The sequence below is a fragment of the Hylobates moloch genome, unplaced genomic scaffold (genome assembly GCF_009828535.3).
Source record: "Hylobates moloch isolate HMO894 unplaced genomic scaffold, HMol_V3 SCAFFOLD_15, whole genome shotgun sequence".
Classification (NCBI taxonomy): domain Eukaryota; kingdom Metazoa; phylum Chordata; class Mammalia; order Primates; family Hylobatidae; genus Hylobates; species Hylobates moloch.
Window position 1 is genome coordinate 27,003,712 of NW_026652290.1, and position 12,897 is coordinate 27,016,608.

Sequence of the window (12,897 nt, forward strand, 5' to 3'; positions counted from 1 at the left end):
TAGACAGTAACCACATCATTTATAAGATGGCTGGTGGGATGAATGAGGCAATATATGGTCAAAGAGCACCTGCCCAGGAGGGACTCAAACCATGGGCCTTGTATGACCAGTACCATGCTCCTAACCATTAACCCGAGGCTCTATTTATGAAATACTCAATACTCCTTCAACTCACCTCTCAAACTGTGTCCCTGGTAAACATTTACTCATGCACGTACCCATGAATTTAACAAATGTACACTTATTTACTATATGTATTATGCATATGTCAGACACAGGCTATTGCAGTCTACACCTACAGGACCTTATAATACAGCAGAGTAGCTAGCAGCCACTTACCCCTAAACTCCAAACAACCCACTATTCAAATGTTAAATTATATATTCATTTAATATTGACTTACAAGTGAAGTTTAATAAGCTGTTAAGTACCATATTTCATCAAATATAAAACACCATTGATTTTTAAGAAGTACTATCAATTACTGGTAAAAAAGAAAAAATGAGGCGGGCGGATCACCTGAGGTCAGGAGTTTGAGACCAGCCTGACCAACATGGAGAAACCCTGTCTCTACTAAAAATACAAAATTAGCCAGGCATGGTGGCATGTGCCTGTAATGCCAGCTACTCGGGAGGCTGAGGCAGGAGAATTGCTTGAACCCGGGAGGTAGAGGATGCGGTGAGCTGAGACTGTGCCATTGCACTCCAGCCTGAGCAACAAGAGCAAAACTCTGTCTCAAAAAAAAAACATATATATCAATAATAAGACACATCCTAATGTAAGAAATATTATAATGTAAAAACATGTGGGTCTATCGCGCCTGTAATCCCAGCACTTTGGGAGGCTGAGGCGGGTGGATCACGAGGTCAGGAGATCGAGACCATCCTGGCTAACACAGTGAAACCCCATCTCTACTAAAAATACAAAAAAATTAGCCAGGCGTGGTGGCGGGTGCCTGTAGTCCCAGCTACTCGGGAGGCTGAGGCAGGAGAACGGCTTGAACCTGGGAGGCGGAGCTTGCAGTGAGCCGAGATCACACCACTGCACTCCAGCCTGGGTGACAGAGCGAGATTCCGTCTCAAAAAAAAAAAATGTGGGTCTATGGTATGCCAGTCCCTTGATGAAATGAAATTGTTGCCCTGTACTTAAGAGAAATTATTTTTAATATTCCCAATTACAATTCTATGTAAAAACAAATTTGATGTCAGAAAATCAAATCACTTTCTCATGGCTACATTGGTACATCTGAATCAAAGCTATTTTGTATTTCTGAAATAAAGATTTGGTTGTTAGATGCAGTGGCAACAGATACTAGTATCCACAACATCACTGTTGAGGATCTCCTTTTCCAAACTACACTTTAAATGCATCTCTGATTCTAAAAACAGGCCTACGCACTTGGCAAACACGGGGAAAAGGAAGGCAACACCTTTGAGCAGGATAGTCACCCTCTCAACACATCACTGAGACTGCCAAAAAAAAAAATCAGAGCTTCGAAAAAAGCTTAAGTTATCACATGGTACATGCTGGTGGAAAGGATACTGCAGAGTCAGAAGACCTGGGTACTAGTATCACTTCTGATACTCGCTGGAAACTTTTGGGATTTCCTCATCTGCCGTACAAAGGTATGGGACCAGTTGGGTTTTAAGGTTTACTTTCTGGCATTAAAATACCAAAATTCTGAGGTTCAAAACTACTGGCTCTTATTCCCTATTTATTCTAAAAGATTCAAGTTACAGAAACTACTGACTAGTTTTAAAAAGGCCTTGCATTACTTTATGCTTCTCTTAAAACTTCACTATTTCAACTTCAAGGGTGCTTATGAAATCCTTAAACTTTCTCATGGAAGAAATCTTTCTCATTTTTCATTGTATTTTCTCTCACCACTTGAACTGGATCTTTTTCCTTTTTTCTCTTTTTTTGAGACAGAGTCTCACTCTGTCGCCCAGGCTGGAGTACAGTGGCATGATCTCGGCTCACTGCAAGCTCCACCTCCCAGGTTCAAGCAATTCTCCTGCCTCAGCCTCCCGAGTAGCTGTGATTACAGTCGCCTGCCACCACACGCGGCTAATTTTTGTATTTTTAGTAGAGACGGGGTTTCACCATCTTGGCCAGGCTGGTCTTGAACTCCTGACCTTGTGATTCACCCGCTTCAGCCTCCCAAAGTGCTGGGATTACAGGCATGAGCCACCGTGCCAGGCCACTTTTCCTTTTTTCATAAGCTATAAAACAGGGCTCTGGGAGGCATCTACCAGTGTTCACTTGAGTTTTTTCTGTTGCTGTTAACTCTAATCAATATTGCAACACTATGACCTTCAGCAAGTAATGTACCATAAGTTGAAACTTAACAGAGGGAACAAAATTCCCTAACATCTGTAGCTCTATTAGCTTCACAGACTAAATAATTTCTGGACCCTTTAAAAAAAAAGTTTGCAAGGTGATGTTGTAGCGGCTATTTTTCTAGTGGGAGTGAAAATGGGCTCGGAAATGTGGCATGGGAAAGAGGAGTTAAGAGTTTTGTGAATTCAGGGGTGTTTACACATTAAGCATTGTTGTCTGTAACCCCTCTTAATATAGAATACATCTTGGTTTAGATCTCAGACCCTTAACAACAAGTTAATCACATGACTTGAATAATTTAAGCCCACTCCAGTAACAAAACTAAACCAGATGGTCACTCTAGGGCCAAATGATCCTGGGAGTCTAGGAAGAACAAACTTCCATTTCTGTGGGAAGAGGATTGAGAGTACTGCTAAGGGTGGAGTAAGGAACTAGATCTTTTAGACACTCTTCCTTTATTCTCTAGATTTTTCTAAACAGCAGATCTAACTAAGGCTAGTTATCTTTCAGAACCTCAGACTAGCAAGACCACAGAAGCAAAAGACACAGGTGGGCAACTTCTTCCTGGGGTTTCCCACCACAGTGGCTGTGCTGCACATCTGATCTTCTACATTCTAACCCACTATCTATTCAAATTAAGCTGGTTTAAAACCATATCCAATATACTTTATTCTTGGTGCTCAAACTCTATTGACCTGAGTGATTACTGGGGATAATGAATTCTTTTTGTCCTTCTGCCTACAACACTCTCAAGAATCTCCAGAAAGCTTTACCAAACAAACCAACTATTTCATACTTGCTAACGTTATCTAGCCAGACCTTTGTCCTCAAGTGATTGGCAACCAAGTGTTAGCTACTGAGTGCACACTCATCAATGTACACTTTTAGAATGTAATCTTCTCAAGAATGGAATTAAGTCTCATAAAATATTCAGCACAAGCAGAATTAAGAGCAAAGCGGAAAAAGAAAACTAACTTTGAGTGTTTATTACATAAGAGATGCTTTATATAAATTGCTCCACTTATTCTGCAGTGAACCCAGATCATCCTGTACAACATCATTGCTAAAATGCAATTTTTTTTTCACTTTTTAAAAAACCAAGATACATGTGACAACCACTGGTGTGTCACAATTTTAATAAGCAATCGTTTTTCATTGTTAGTGGTAAACAAAACAATGGTCCACCTTACAAGTGATGGTGCTTCAGGCCCCTTAAAATGTGTTAATATTTTCATGTGATTGGAAACATTGAAAAACAGATTAAGAAAAGTGTCCAGGGTTATTACACAGACTGAAAAGGGACTAGCCAGACTTCAAACCCTGATGTGGCTGATTCCAAAGTTTCTTTCTACTATAACCTACCTGACAAGCACAGAGACTTTGAATATGGCAATAATTTTCCACAGTCAGCGTGTCTCAAAGACTAGCAACCTTGGGTGCTAAGTTTTCGGGAACTGATGTGTCCACAAACCGCCTGATGGAGACACTGCAAATAAGCTGGTTTAGGTCCCAGCCAACCATAAGCTTCTAGGAGTCTATGCGGCTATGCCGACCCACTCTGTGTACAGAAACCATCTTTCCCCTGACATACAATCCTGCGGAGGGGGAATTCGAAGTGCAGGACCTTGCCGTACTATGGTCAGCCTCATCCCCCAACTTCCTACTGAGACACTCTTCCCCTACCTCTCAACCCAGACCCTTACCTTCCCCACCAAGTTCACCTTGGACCTCTTCACCCCCAACTCCAAATAAGGCCAGTCTAGACGCCACCCCCACCCTGTCACTTGTCACCGCGGGCCCGAGAGCAAGCTTCCAAATTTGCAGGGCTCCCAGACCCGAATCCTGGCTCAGCCACCCAATATCCCCACCTGCCAGCGGCCTAAGTCATGCCCCCCGCCCCACGTATCCAGCAAAGCTCCTTCCACCGTAGGGGTCCCCGACTCGAAGCCGGAATCCCAAGCGGCTCCCAGGCCCCCGCCGAGGTCCAGCCCTGAGGGCGCAGCCGCGGCCTGGGCCAGGACGTTGGGTCGGGCGGGGCCAAGAACCCGCGGGCGCCTGGAAGACAGTACTGGCTGGACTCACGGAGGAAGCTGCGCGACAGGAGACGGGCGGCGGCGAGGCCGCTGCTGCCGGAGACCATGGTAGCGATGTCAGCGGCAGCGGCAAGGGTTGCGGTCATCCGCCAATGACACTCCCAGGCCCCCGGGGACCTCACAGGGGCAGAGGCCGGAGGAGGCGGAGGGTGGCCACAGCAGTCGCCTGAACAAATTTCCCTTTACAGAGGATTCTTCACGGAACAGCGGGTATGGCAGGTGAAGACAAAGAGGCATCCTATCGGAGAGGCAGATAATAGCTCGGCTCCTTCCTAGAAGTGTGGATTTGATTAACATTAATTATAACAGCAGCTGAGGGAAAACCCCACGCGAGACTGGCCGGCGCATGGCATTGTGGGCAATGTAGTCCAACGGCTGCGACTGGCTCGTAGCTTTTGAGTGAGGCTGCGGGAAGGGAGCGAGGGGAGAGCGGCAGTGAAACCGGGGAGACAAGGGACTTGAAGACTAGGAGGGAAGAAACAGCGAGGTGAGGTGCGAAGAGCAGTGCTAGAACTTTTTATCCCAGGCCCATCTCCTCCCCCCTTCGTTTTCCTCGTTTGCTATTAGAGAATAATATTTCTCACCGCGTACCTGTGCCTGGACCCGGAAGGGTTGCCGTTGGGGACGGGAATTCGAACTGGCACTGGTGGCCTGTGAAGGGAAAGACGTGATGAGAAAGACCAAAACCTATCTTACTGACAGTTAATTTCTTGGAATGTGAATTTTTTAGTTAAATAATCATGCAGTCTTTGACTAGCACTAAGTGCGTGAGTGTTTATTCCCTGGGGATCCTAAGAGCTGAAATTCGGGGTCAAATGTGACTTTGCTCCCTGATTGGACAAACAGTTCCCTCTCCTGTAACACCTTTAGAAGGAGCCTCGGAGAGTCCGAGTCAAAAGGTAAACGAGATGAAGTAATCTGCGTCTCTGCCGAAAATCGTGCTCCTGAGATTCCTCATCAGAATTGTCAATAAAATTGCAATCCTAATTTACTTAGGTAGTCATTATAATTGGCACTGAGCTGTGGGATGGATGAGTGGGATTACCGGAGGAGATTGCCCAATACTTCCTTTATGATCCAAATATTGTCATTATCAGGTTGGACTTCACTGCACATAAACTCCTCCCTCATGGATCATGTTCTTGTGATAATTAAATTCCTCAGAGTAAAATAGTATCAGTGGTTTCCAGATATATCCATTATAACAAATTGGACATTTTTATAGCAAATAAATAGAAAAATCCCTTGCTATTTTAAATAGCAAAATTCTTCCTGAGCTGTCGCTTGATAAGTTATATGTTTAGTTTCATTTAATTGATAAAATGCATGATGACAAAAATATAATTTCAGTACACTTTTAATGAAAATTTGTATTTCCATGAAGACAGGGATTTTCATTTGTTTTGTATCCTGAAGTATCCCCAGCACCTAGAACAATGCCTTACACAAATAACTCATTGTTGAATTGAATTGATATATATAGGAGAAATAGTAGTATATGGATTATTTTTTGGATCCACAGGCAATGTTTGATGGACTTTAGGATATTTCAACCTCTTGTAATAACTGCACCCCCGTGGCAGACCAGGTCTCACTAACGCAGGCCTCCATAACAATGTTTCAGTACTGACTGAGTGGTTAAGTTAAATATTAAAAACCAGTGCCCTTATACAAAGGCTGGGATGTAACAAAAGCCCACCAAGGGTTTTGCCTAGGCCTTTCCTGGGCCTTAAAGCATGACAAATTAATGAAGGAATTCTTAATAGGACCCATTTAGGATTAAACAAGTTTTATTGGGGGTCTGAAGAAACTCCCCAAGCCTCCACAAACAAGTTTATTGGAGGTCTGAAGGAACTCTCCAAACCTCTGTGATTTAGCAGGGGACAAGATAAGGGTAATTACCCCAGCACCTAAACCCATGTAGATTAAGTAAATTTACTGAGGCTTCAGAGGAAGGTCTTCAGTACTCAGACCTTAGTTATAGATTAAAAGAAGTTAATCACTTATGTCTTTAGGTAAATGCATGCTTACACATAAACATATAGCTTAGAAGGTACATAAGCTCTGGAAAACTGTAATTTTGAGTTGGTCTGGTGATAATTTCCAGGCCTTCTCCCTGTAACCGGTTGCAGAAATAAAAACTCTCTTCCTCCCCAGTTCATCTACATCTCATTATTGGGCCACAGAAAATAGCAGCCCAACCCTCAGTTTGGTCCGGGAACACCCCTACCTCAATTCTGTAGCTCATAGGTAGGGGACAACTACACTAGTCAATACCATACCACTCATCTTTATATGCAGATTGAGTTTGGGAATCAGACAGGTCTGGGTTCAAATTCCAACTCTGCCACTGGCAACATGACCTCTGGGTTTCAGGTTTTATTACTGAGATGGGTATGAAACTCCCTATTTCATTAAGAGTGTTGTGAACATTTAATACATTTAGTATATAAAGCTACTATAATGTTGTGACTATTTAATACATTTAGTATATTTGGTATCACCTTGTACCAAATATTCAATAATGGTAGTTATTATCATTAAAGAACTGTCTTTTTTACATGGCAGGATCATGTTTTAAAGGTTTTAACTAAAGTAAGTAAGCAAATTAGAATAGGATATTTCTATTTGTCTCAAAACTTTGTCTAAAGCTCTAAAGCTGAAGACAACAAGCCTTACCTCCACATCCATAAGGAGGGCATCTAGGAGCTACTTCTCTCTGAAGTTTGATAGGAGGTGGCCAAACTTGTCTTTGAATTATCACCCCCACATCCCAGAAGCTCAGATAAGCAAAAGACTAGAATTCATTGTATGAGGGTGTGAAAGGAAAATAAATCTCAGGACCCCAAAGTCATCAAGCCAAGAGAAAAGTCCAGCTGGGAACTGCATGAGGCAAACCTACCTCCCATTTTATTCCTAAATAATATAGCTACAAAGATAATAAGCTACATACCTCCCTCACAATTTGCCCACAGGAAATTCCTTGTGGATAAAGGACAGGCAGAACTCAGACATCTCTCTGAAGCTCACCTGAGACAGATGCATATCTGATTGCTCCCTCTGCCCTATTGTTTATGTAAAAATGCAGATTCACTGAGCCAGACTAAATTGTGTATTCATTGGAAGGCTGATCAAGGACTCAAAAGAATGCAACCTTTTGTCTCTTATCTACTTCTTACCAGGAAGTCCCTGCCTTACTGGATGGGCCAATGTACATCTTACAAATATTGATTGATATGTCATGCCTTCCTAAAATGTATAAAATCAAGCTGTCCCCCCAACCACCTTGGGTACCTGTCGTCCAGACTTCCTGAGTCACGGGTGCATCCTTAACCTTGGCAAAATAAATTTTCTAAATTGACTGAGACCTGTCTCAGATATTTTGGATTAACAAGGGGATTGATGCTTCTAAGTCTAGAGTTGGCAGTTTAATGTTCTTGTTTCCTTCCACTCCAAGCCAAGTTTGTGGGTGAGGGCTTCTTACCAAAACATTACTGGTATTAAATCTCAGGATAAATCCCTACAGAACCGCAGAAATTCATGAGCCCACCTTAGTTAGCTAGATAGGTCTTGGTCAGAGAATGCTTGAGGAAACTTGAATTTGGAAGGCAGGCCTAACTGTTAAGGCTGTGTCTGCCTCCTTCCTAGAGAATTGCAACGGCAGGAAGCTAGCTGGAGCAGTCCTCATCAGCAGGCAGGGCAATATTTGGTGTATCAAGATGTTGTTAATATTCCTGTGAGTAAAATGCATGCCAAGAAAGAAAGTTGAACTTCCCCCTAAGAGACATGCCATCCTCTGAGGCAAGGAACCCTAGCATAAAACTGTACAAAACCCCCAGAGGGAGGAGGAAGGCAGGAAGAGTTACAAGGTGACCAGCCAAAGAGTACCTAACTCACATCAGGATACTGTGCAGAGGAGTGGGAGAGGAGTTTCTGAAAAATCCATGAAGTGCTCAGAAAGAGCCAGCATTCCAAAGAGAGAATAGAACATCAGGAGAGAACTACAAATAACACCATCTAAGAGTTTGTATGCAAACTAAACCCCACCACTGCAGGAACATACAGCAAGGGTGGGAAGGGAGGAGGAGTAAAAAAAGAGGGAGAAACAGACCTCAGCCCCTTCCTTCCCAGCTGCAGGTTGTGGAGCCACAGATCATGCCAGACCTGGGAGGGAGGGAGGAGCTTTAAATTAGGTATAAGTTTGAAGTTTTTAATTGGATTGGATGGAACATTTAGTTGTTGGTTTTTGAAATAGGTAATTTATTACCATGGATCAAAATTCAAAAGGTACAATAAATATTAAAATATAAGCAGTGAGAAATCTTCTAGTCTCCCCACCATCCGGTTCTCCCAAGGGGAAGCCAGTACTATCCAGTTTCTTGTGTATCCTTCCAGAGCTTTTTTTGTGTGTGTATTCAAGCATATACATATATCCATTCCCCCTGCCCTACCCTTCCATGTTCTCACTAATGTGTGAATAAACAGGGACAATTAGAGATATGTGCTGAGTCAGGAGACTCAGCAGTCTGGGTGGCTGGTGTCTAGAGTAGCACCTCCAGGGGGTATCTTTTCTGCAACCAAGAATCTTGACAAAACTGAGCTAAGTAATGAGTTTCAGTCTGTTGGAGCAAAGTCTCTCATTTGCATTTTTTTCATTTGCATTGTTTTTAATGAAATAAATTCATTATAGTCCCTCGTGTAGAATCCAGTCAGAGCAGAAGGGAGAAGAGTTGACCAAGATTTGGAGTTTTCTGCCCATTCGATAAATTTTGGCTCTTTATGTTGAAAAGCAATTATAGTTCTATATCTTTCCTTGATTTTATGTGACCCCCCCATTCTACCAGAATGTCAGATTCTTTTCCTTTCACCAGAGTTTTGTCTAAATTCCTGGAGTGATGCTAGGGTGAGGTGGATGTAGTGTAAGGAGTATTTTGTCTTCTGTCTGTGCCGGCATCTCCTAATACATACATCCTTCGATCTGGTCCTTAGTTGTGGTCCAAGCTACTGCTGCATCATCATTTACTCCTACTTTGAAGGCCTGTTTTGCTCTGGTTCTGTCAGCTATCTCTGGGCTCTTCTCAGGCATATGAGAACCTTTCAGCCTCCGTGGGCTACAAGAAACATCCCCGCTCGCCAAAACTTAACATTTAGCTGCATCTTGCCACCAGTTTGCATCCTTGCTCTGACATGCACTCTTGCTTGTCTTGCTCTGTCTCTCCTACTCCCCAAGAAGTTCCAGCTTTGTGGACTTGTTACAAGACAATGGTCCTGATCCAGATCCCAAGAGAGGGTTCTTAGATCTCATGCAAGAAAGAATTCAGGGTGAGTCCACAGTGCAAAGTGAAAGCAAGTTTATTAAGAAAGTAAAGGAATAAAAGAATGGCTCCTCCACAGAGCAGCCCTGAGAGCTGCTGGTTGCCCATTTTTATGGTCATTTCTTGATGATATGCTAAACAAAGAGTGGGTTATTCATGATTCCCCTTTTTAGACCATATGGGGTAGTGTCCTGACATCGCTATGGCATTTGTAAATTGTCACGGCGCTGGTGAGAGTGTAGCAGTGAGGACAATCAGAGTGACCTCTGGTCAGCTGGTTTTGGTATGTTTGGGCCAGCTTCTTTACTGTGACTTGTTTTATAGGCAAAGTCTTTATGACCTGTATTTTGTACTGACCTCCTGTCTCATCCTGTGACTTAGAATGCCTTAACCATCTGGGAATGCAGCCCAGTAGGTTTCAGCCTCATTTTACCTAGCTCCTATTTGTTGGGGTGATCAGACCCAACACCAGGTCGTGGGGGTGACGAAGTCCAGTGGAGTCAAAGGATTGAGAAAAAGACAGTTTGAGAGAGAAAGTGGGACCAGGGGGCCATCGCGATTGTGGAGGCTGCAAAGGCCCCAAGCTCTGGGAGCCACGCTATTTATTGGTAATCCAACAAAGAAACAGGTGATGAGAATGTGGGGGTCAAAAGGGCAGGCACATGATCTACAGCTGTGACAGTTTAGCATTTATATGGAACATGTTCTGCTACTTGAGATAATGGGCATACAATTGATCTAGGAGCCTGGGAGGGCTAGAAGCAAGGAGCCAGCAAGTCTAGACACATTCCAGAGGACATTATGTCAGACGTGCAAGCCCTGCCTCACTTTTTTCCCAACACTCAGGTTTTTCCCAACATGCTCCCATTCTCTTTTTTATAAAGGAGAAGGTATCATTATTACTATCATTATTACTAGCTATCATTATTACTAGCATAAAAGGTGGCCTCTTTTAATTGAGCAAGGCAATTGCAGGCTATGCAGCCCTTAATTGCTGGTTGGTGCTCCAGCTTCATTTTTCTTAGCCCTTATTCAAAATGGAGTCGCTCTGGTTTGAATGCTTTGCACATATCTCCCCTTTCCCTTTTACAAGAGGACCCTTAATCCTAGGAGTTGCAGAAGGATGAAGGTCCGTCTTCTGTAACTTCTTCATGCTGAATAGGGGTGATGATATTCCTGCCTAACTATTAGGGTCTCTTGTATTCAGGGTAGAGAGGAGCTACCAATACAGAAAGCATTGGTCCGTTAAGCATCGTAACTCCGGTTGGTCCTCATTCCATCTTTGCATTCAGATTCAACTGGCTCATACTGGGGGAACCCGGTCCATGGTTGGATCCATGGGTCCCTCCAGTCTCCCATTCCATAGTTGTACACATCTTGAAGGCATCCACATGGTTCGTTCATCTCCTGCAAAAACACAAGCATACCCTCACCCCCACATTAGTAAATCTACTGAAACAGAAGCAAAAATTTTTGTGGCTGTAGCCGAGAGGCCACTGATAATGAGAAACAGGCCCCTTCTAACAGGAGGCACAGAGAAAGCAAATCAAGGCTTCTCAGACCTTCAATTCACACTGTACCCGTGGGTCCACTAGATGCTGTGGCTCATGATAGATCTTCAGATGTTTGGTGGGCACCCACACAGGCACCTGATTGTCACCTGGAGAGACACAAGAAAATCCTCTCCCCCATATAATTATCTTTCCTCTTTCCCAGCTCTTAGTATGTGCATCCCTCCACCATATATCTTGTCCAGCCTTTTTATTTTCCTTTTGTCCTGTCAGGTGTTGTTCTGCTGCAGTTATGGGTTGATCTTTTTGTAAATTTAAAAAAACTAATGTTAATAAAGCTAGATGCAATTGCATATGTGGTGTTTTATATTCCTGGTCTCCTGCCTTCTGCTTGTGTATTTGAGTTTTTAAAGTACAATTAGCTCTTTCCACTATTGCGTGTCCTTGTGGGTTATATGGAATACCCGTAGTATGGGCAATATTCCATTGTTGAAAGAATGTAGCCATGGCTTTACTACACTATCCTGGGCCATTATCAGTTTTGATTTTTTTCTGGGATTCCCAAAACACAAAAGCAAGATAAAAGATGTCTTTTAACATGAGCTGTAGCCTCCCCTGTTTGACATGTGGCCCAGATAAAATGTGAATAGGTATCTACTGAAACATGAACAAAGGACAATTTTCCAAAAGCAAGAATATGTGTTACATCCATCTGCCAGAGGGAATTTGGAGATAAACCTCTAAGGTTAACTCCTGTTCCTTGAAGTGGCGGACTTGGCAGGCAGAACAGTGTTGCACAATTTCTTTAGCTTGTTTCCGTGATAGACCATATCTTTTCCTAAGGCCTGCAGCACTAAGATGGGTTAAAGAATGAAATGTTTGTGCATCAGCAAAAGCTGCAGACACCAATGCATCCACCCTTTGATTAAGTTTAGTTAAAGGGCCAGGGAGGTTAGTATGTGCTCTCATGTGAGTGATTTAGAACGATAAATGCCTTTGTTGTACTGCTTGCTGTAAAGAATGAAATAAAAGATTAAGTTGTTCATCAGTCACATTTCAAATTAAGGCACATTCAATATTTTGTGTGGCTTGCACTACATAGGCTGAATTGGAAACAATGTTTACTGGCTGTTTAAAAGTTAACACTGTTATCACAGCCATAAGTTCAGCCCTTTGAGCAGAAGCAAAGTCAGTTTGCAAAACTTGTTGAGGTCCTGCAAGTGAGGCTTTTCCATTACTAGATCCATCAGTAAAAAGAGTAATGGCCCCTTTGATAGGTGCTTTTTGAGTAATAGAAGGCAAAATCCAGGATGTTAATTTTAGAAACTGAAATATGTTAGATTTAGGATAATGATTACCAAGAATGCTGACAAAAACTGTCAAATTAATTTGCCATTCTTGGGAATTAACATAGGCTTGTTGAATTTGTTGTTTAGTTAATGGAACTATAACCTGATTTGGATCATATCCCATTAGCTTTATTGTGCGCAGTCTTGCTTGTCCTACTAGCACAGCAATTTGATCTAAGTACAGAGTGAACGTTTTGGTCGTATTGAGAGGTAGAAAAAGCCACTTAACCTGATCATCCTGTTGAACTATAACTCCTGTAGGCAAATGCTTAGTAGGAAAAACTAAAAA

General features: G+C 42.7%; 2 protein-coding genes across 4 annotated transcripts in view; one reads left to right on the plus strand and one right to left on the minus strand.

The window, feature by feature from the left end:
- SUCLG1 (succinate-CoA ligase GDP/ADP-forming subunit alpha) overlaps window positions 1–4,542 on the minus strand; it is a 35,895-nt gene extending 31,353 nt beyond the window's left edge. The window contains exon 1 of the mRNA XM_032177304.2: window positions 4,423–4,542. Coding sequence (XP_032033195.1) covers window positions 4,423–4,519 — 97 coding nt within the window. The 5' untranslated portion in view covers window positions 4,520–4,542. The remainder of the gene's footprint in view (window positions 1–4,422) is intronic.
- Window positions 4,543–4,814: 272 nt separating this feature from the next.
- DNAH6 (dynein axonemal heavy chain 6) overlaps window positions 4,815–12,897 on the plus strand; it is a 342,612-nt gene continuing 334,529 nt past the window's right edge. For 2 of the 3 annotated variants that reach the window (XM_058428735.1, XM_058428738.1), the window contains exon 1: window positions 4,815–4,920. The gene's annotated coding sequence lies outside the window, so the exon portion shown is untranslated. Of the gene's footprint in view, window positions 4,926–12,897 lie in introns of all 3 variants that reach the window. The other variant, XM_058428736.1, reaches the window with a different exon arrangement.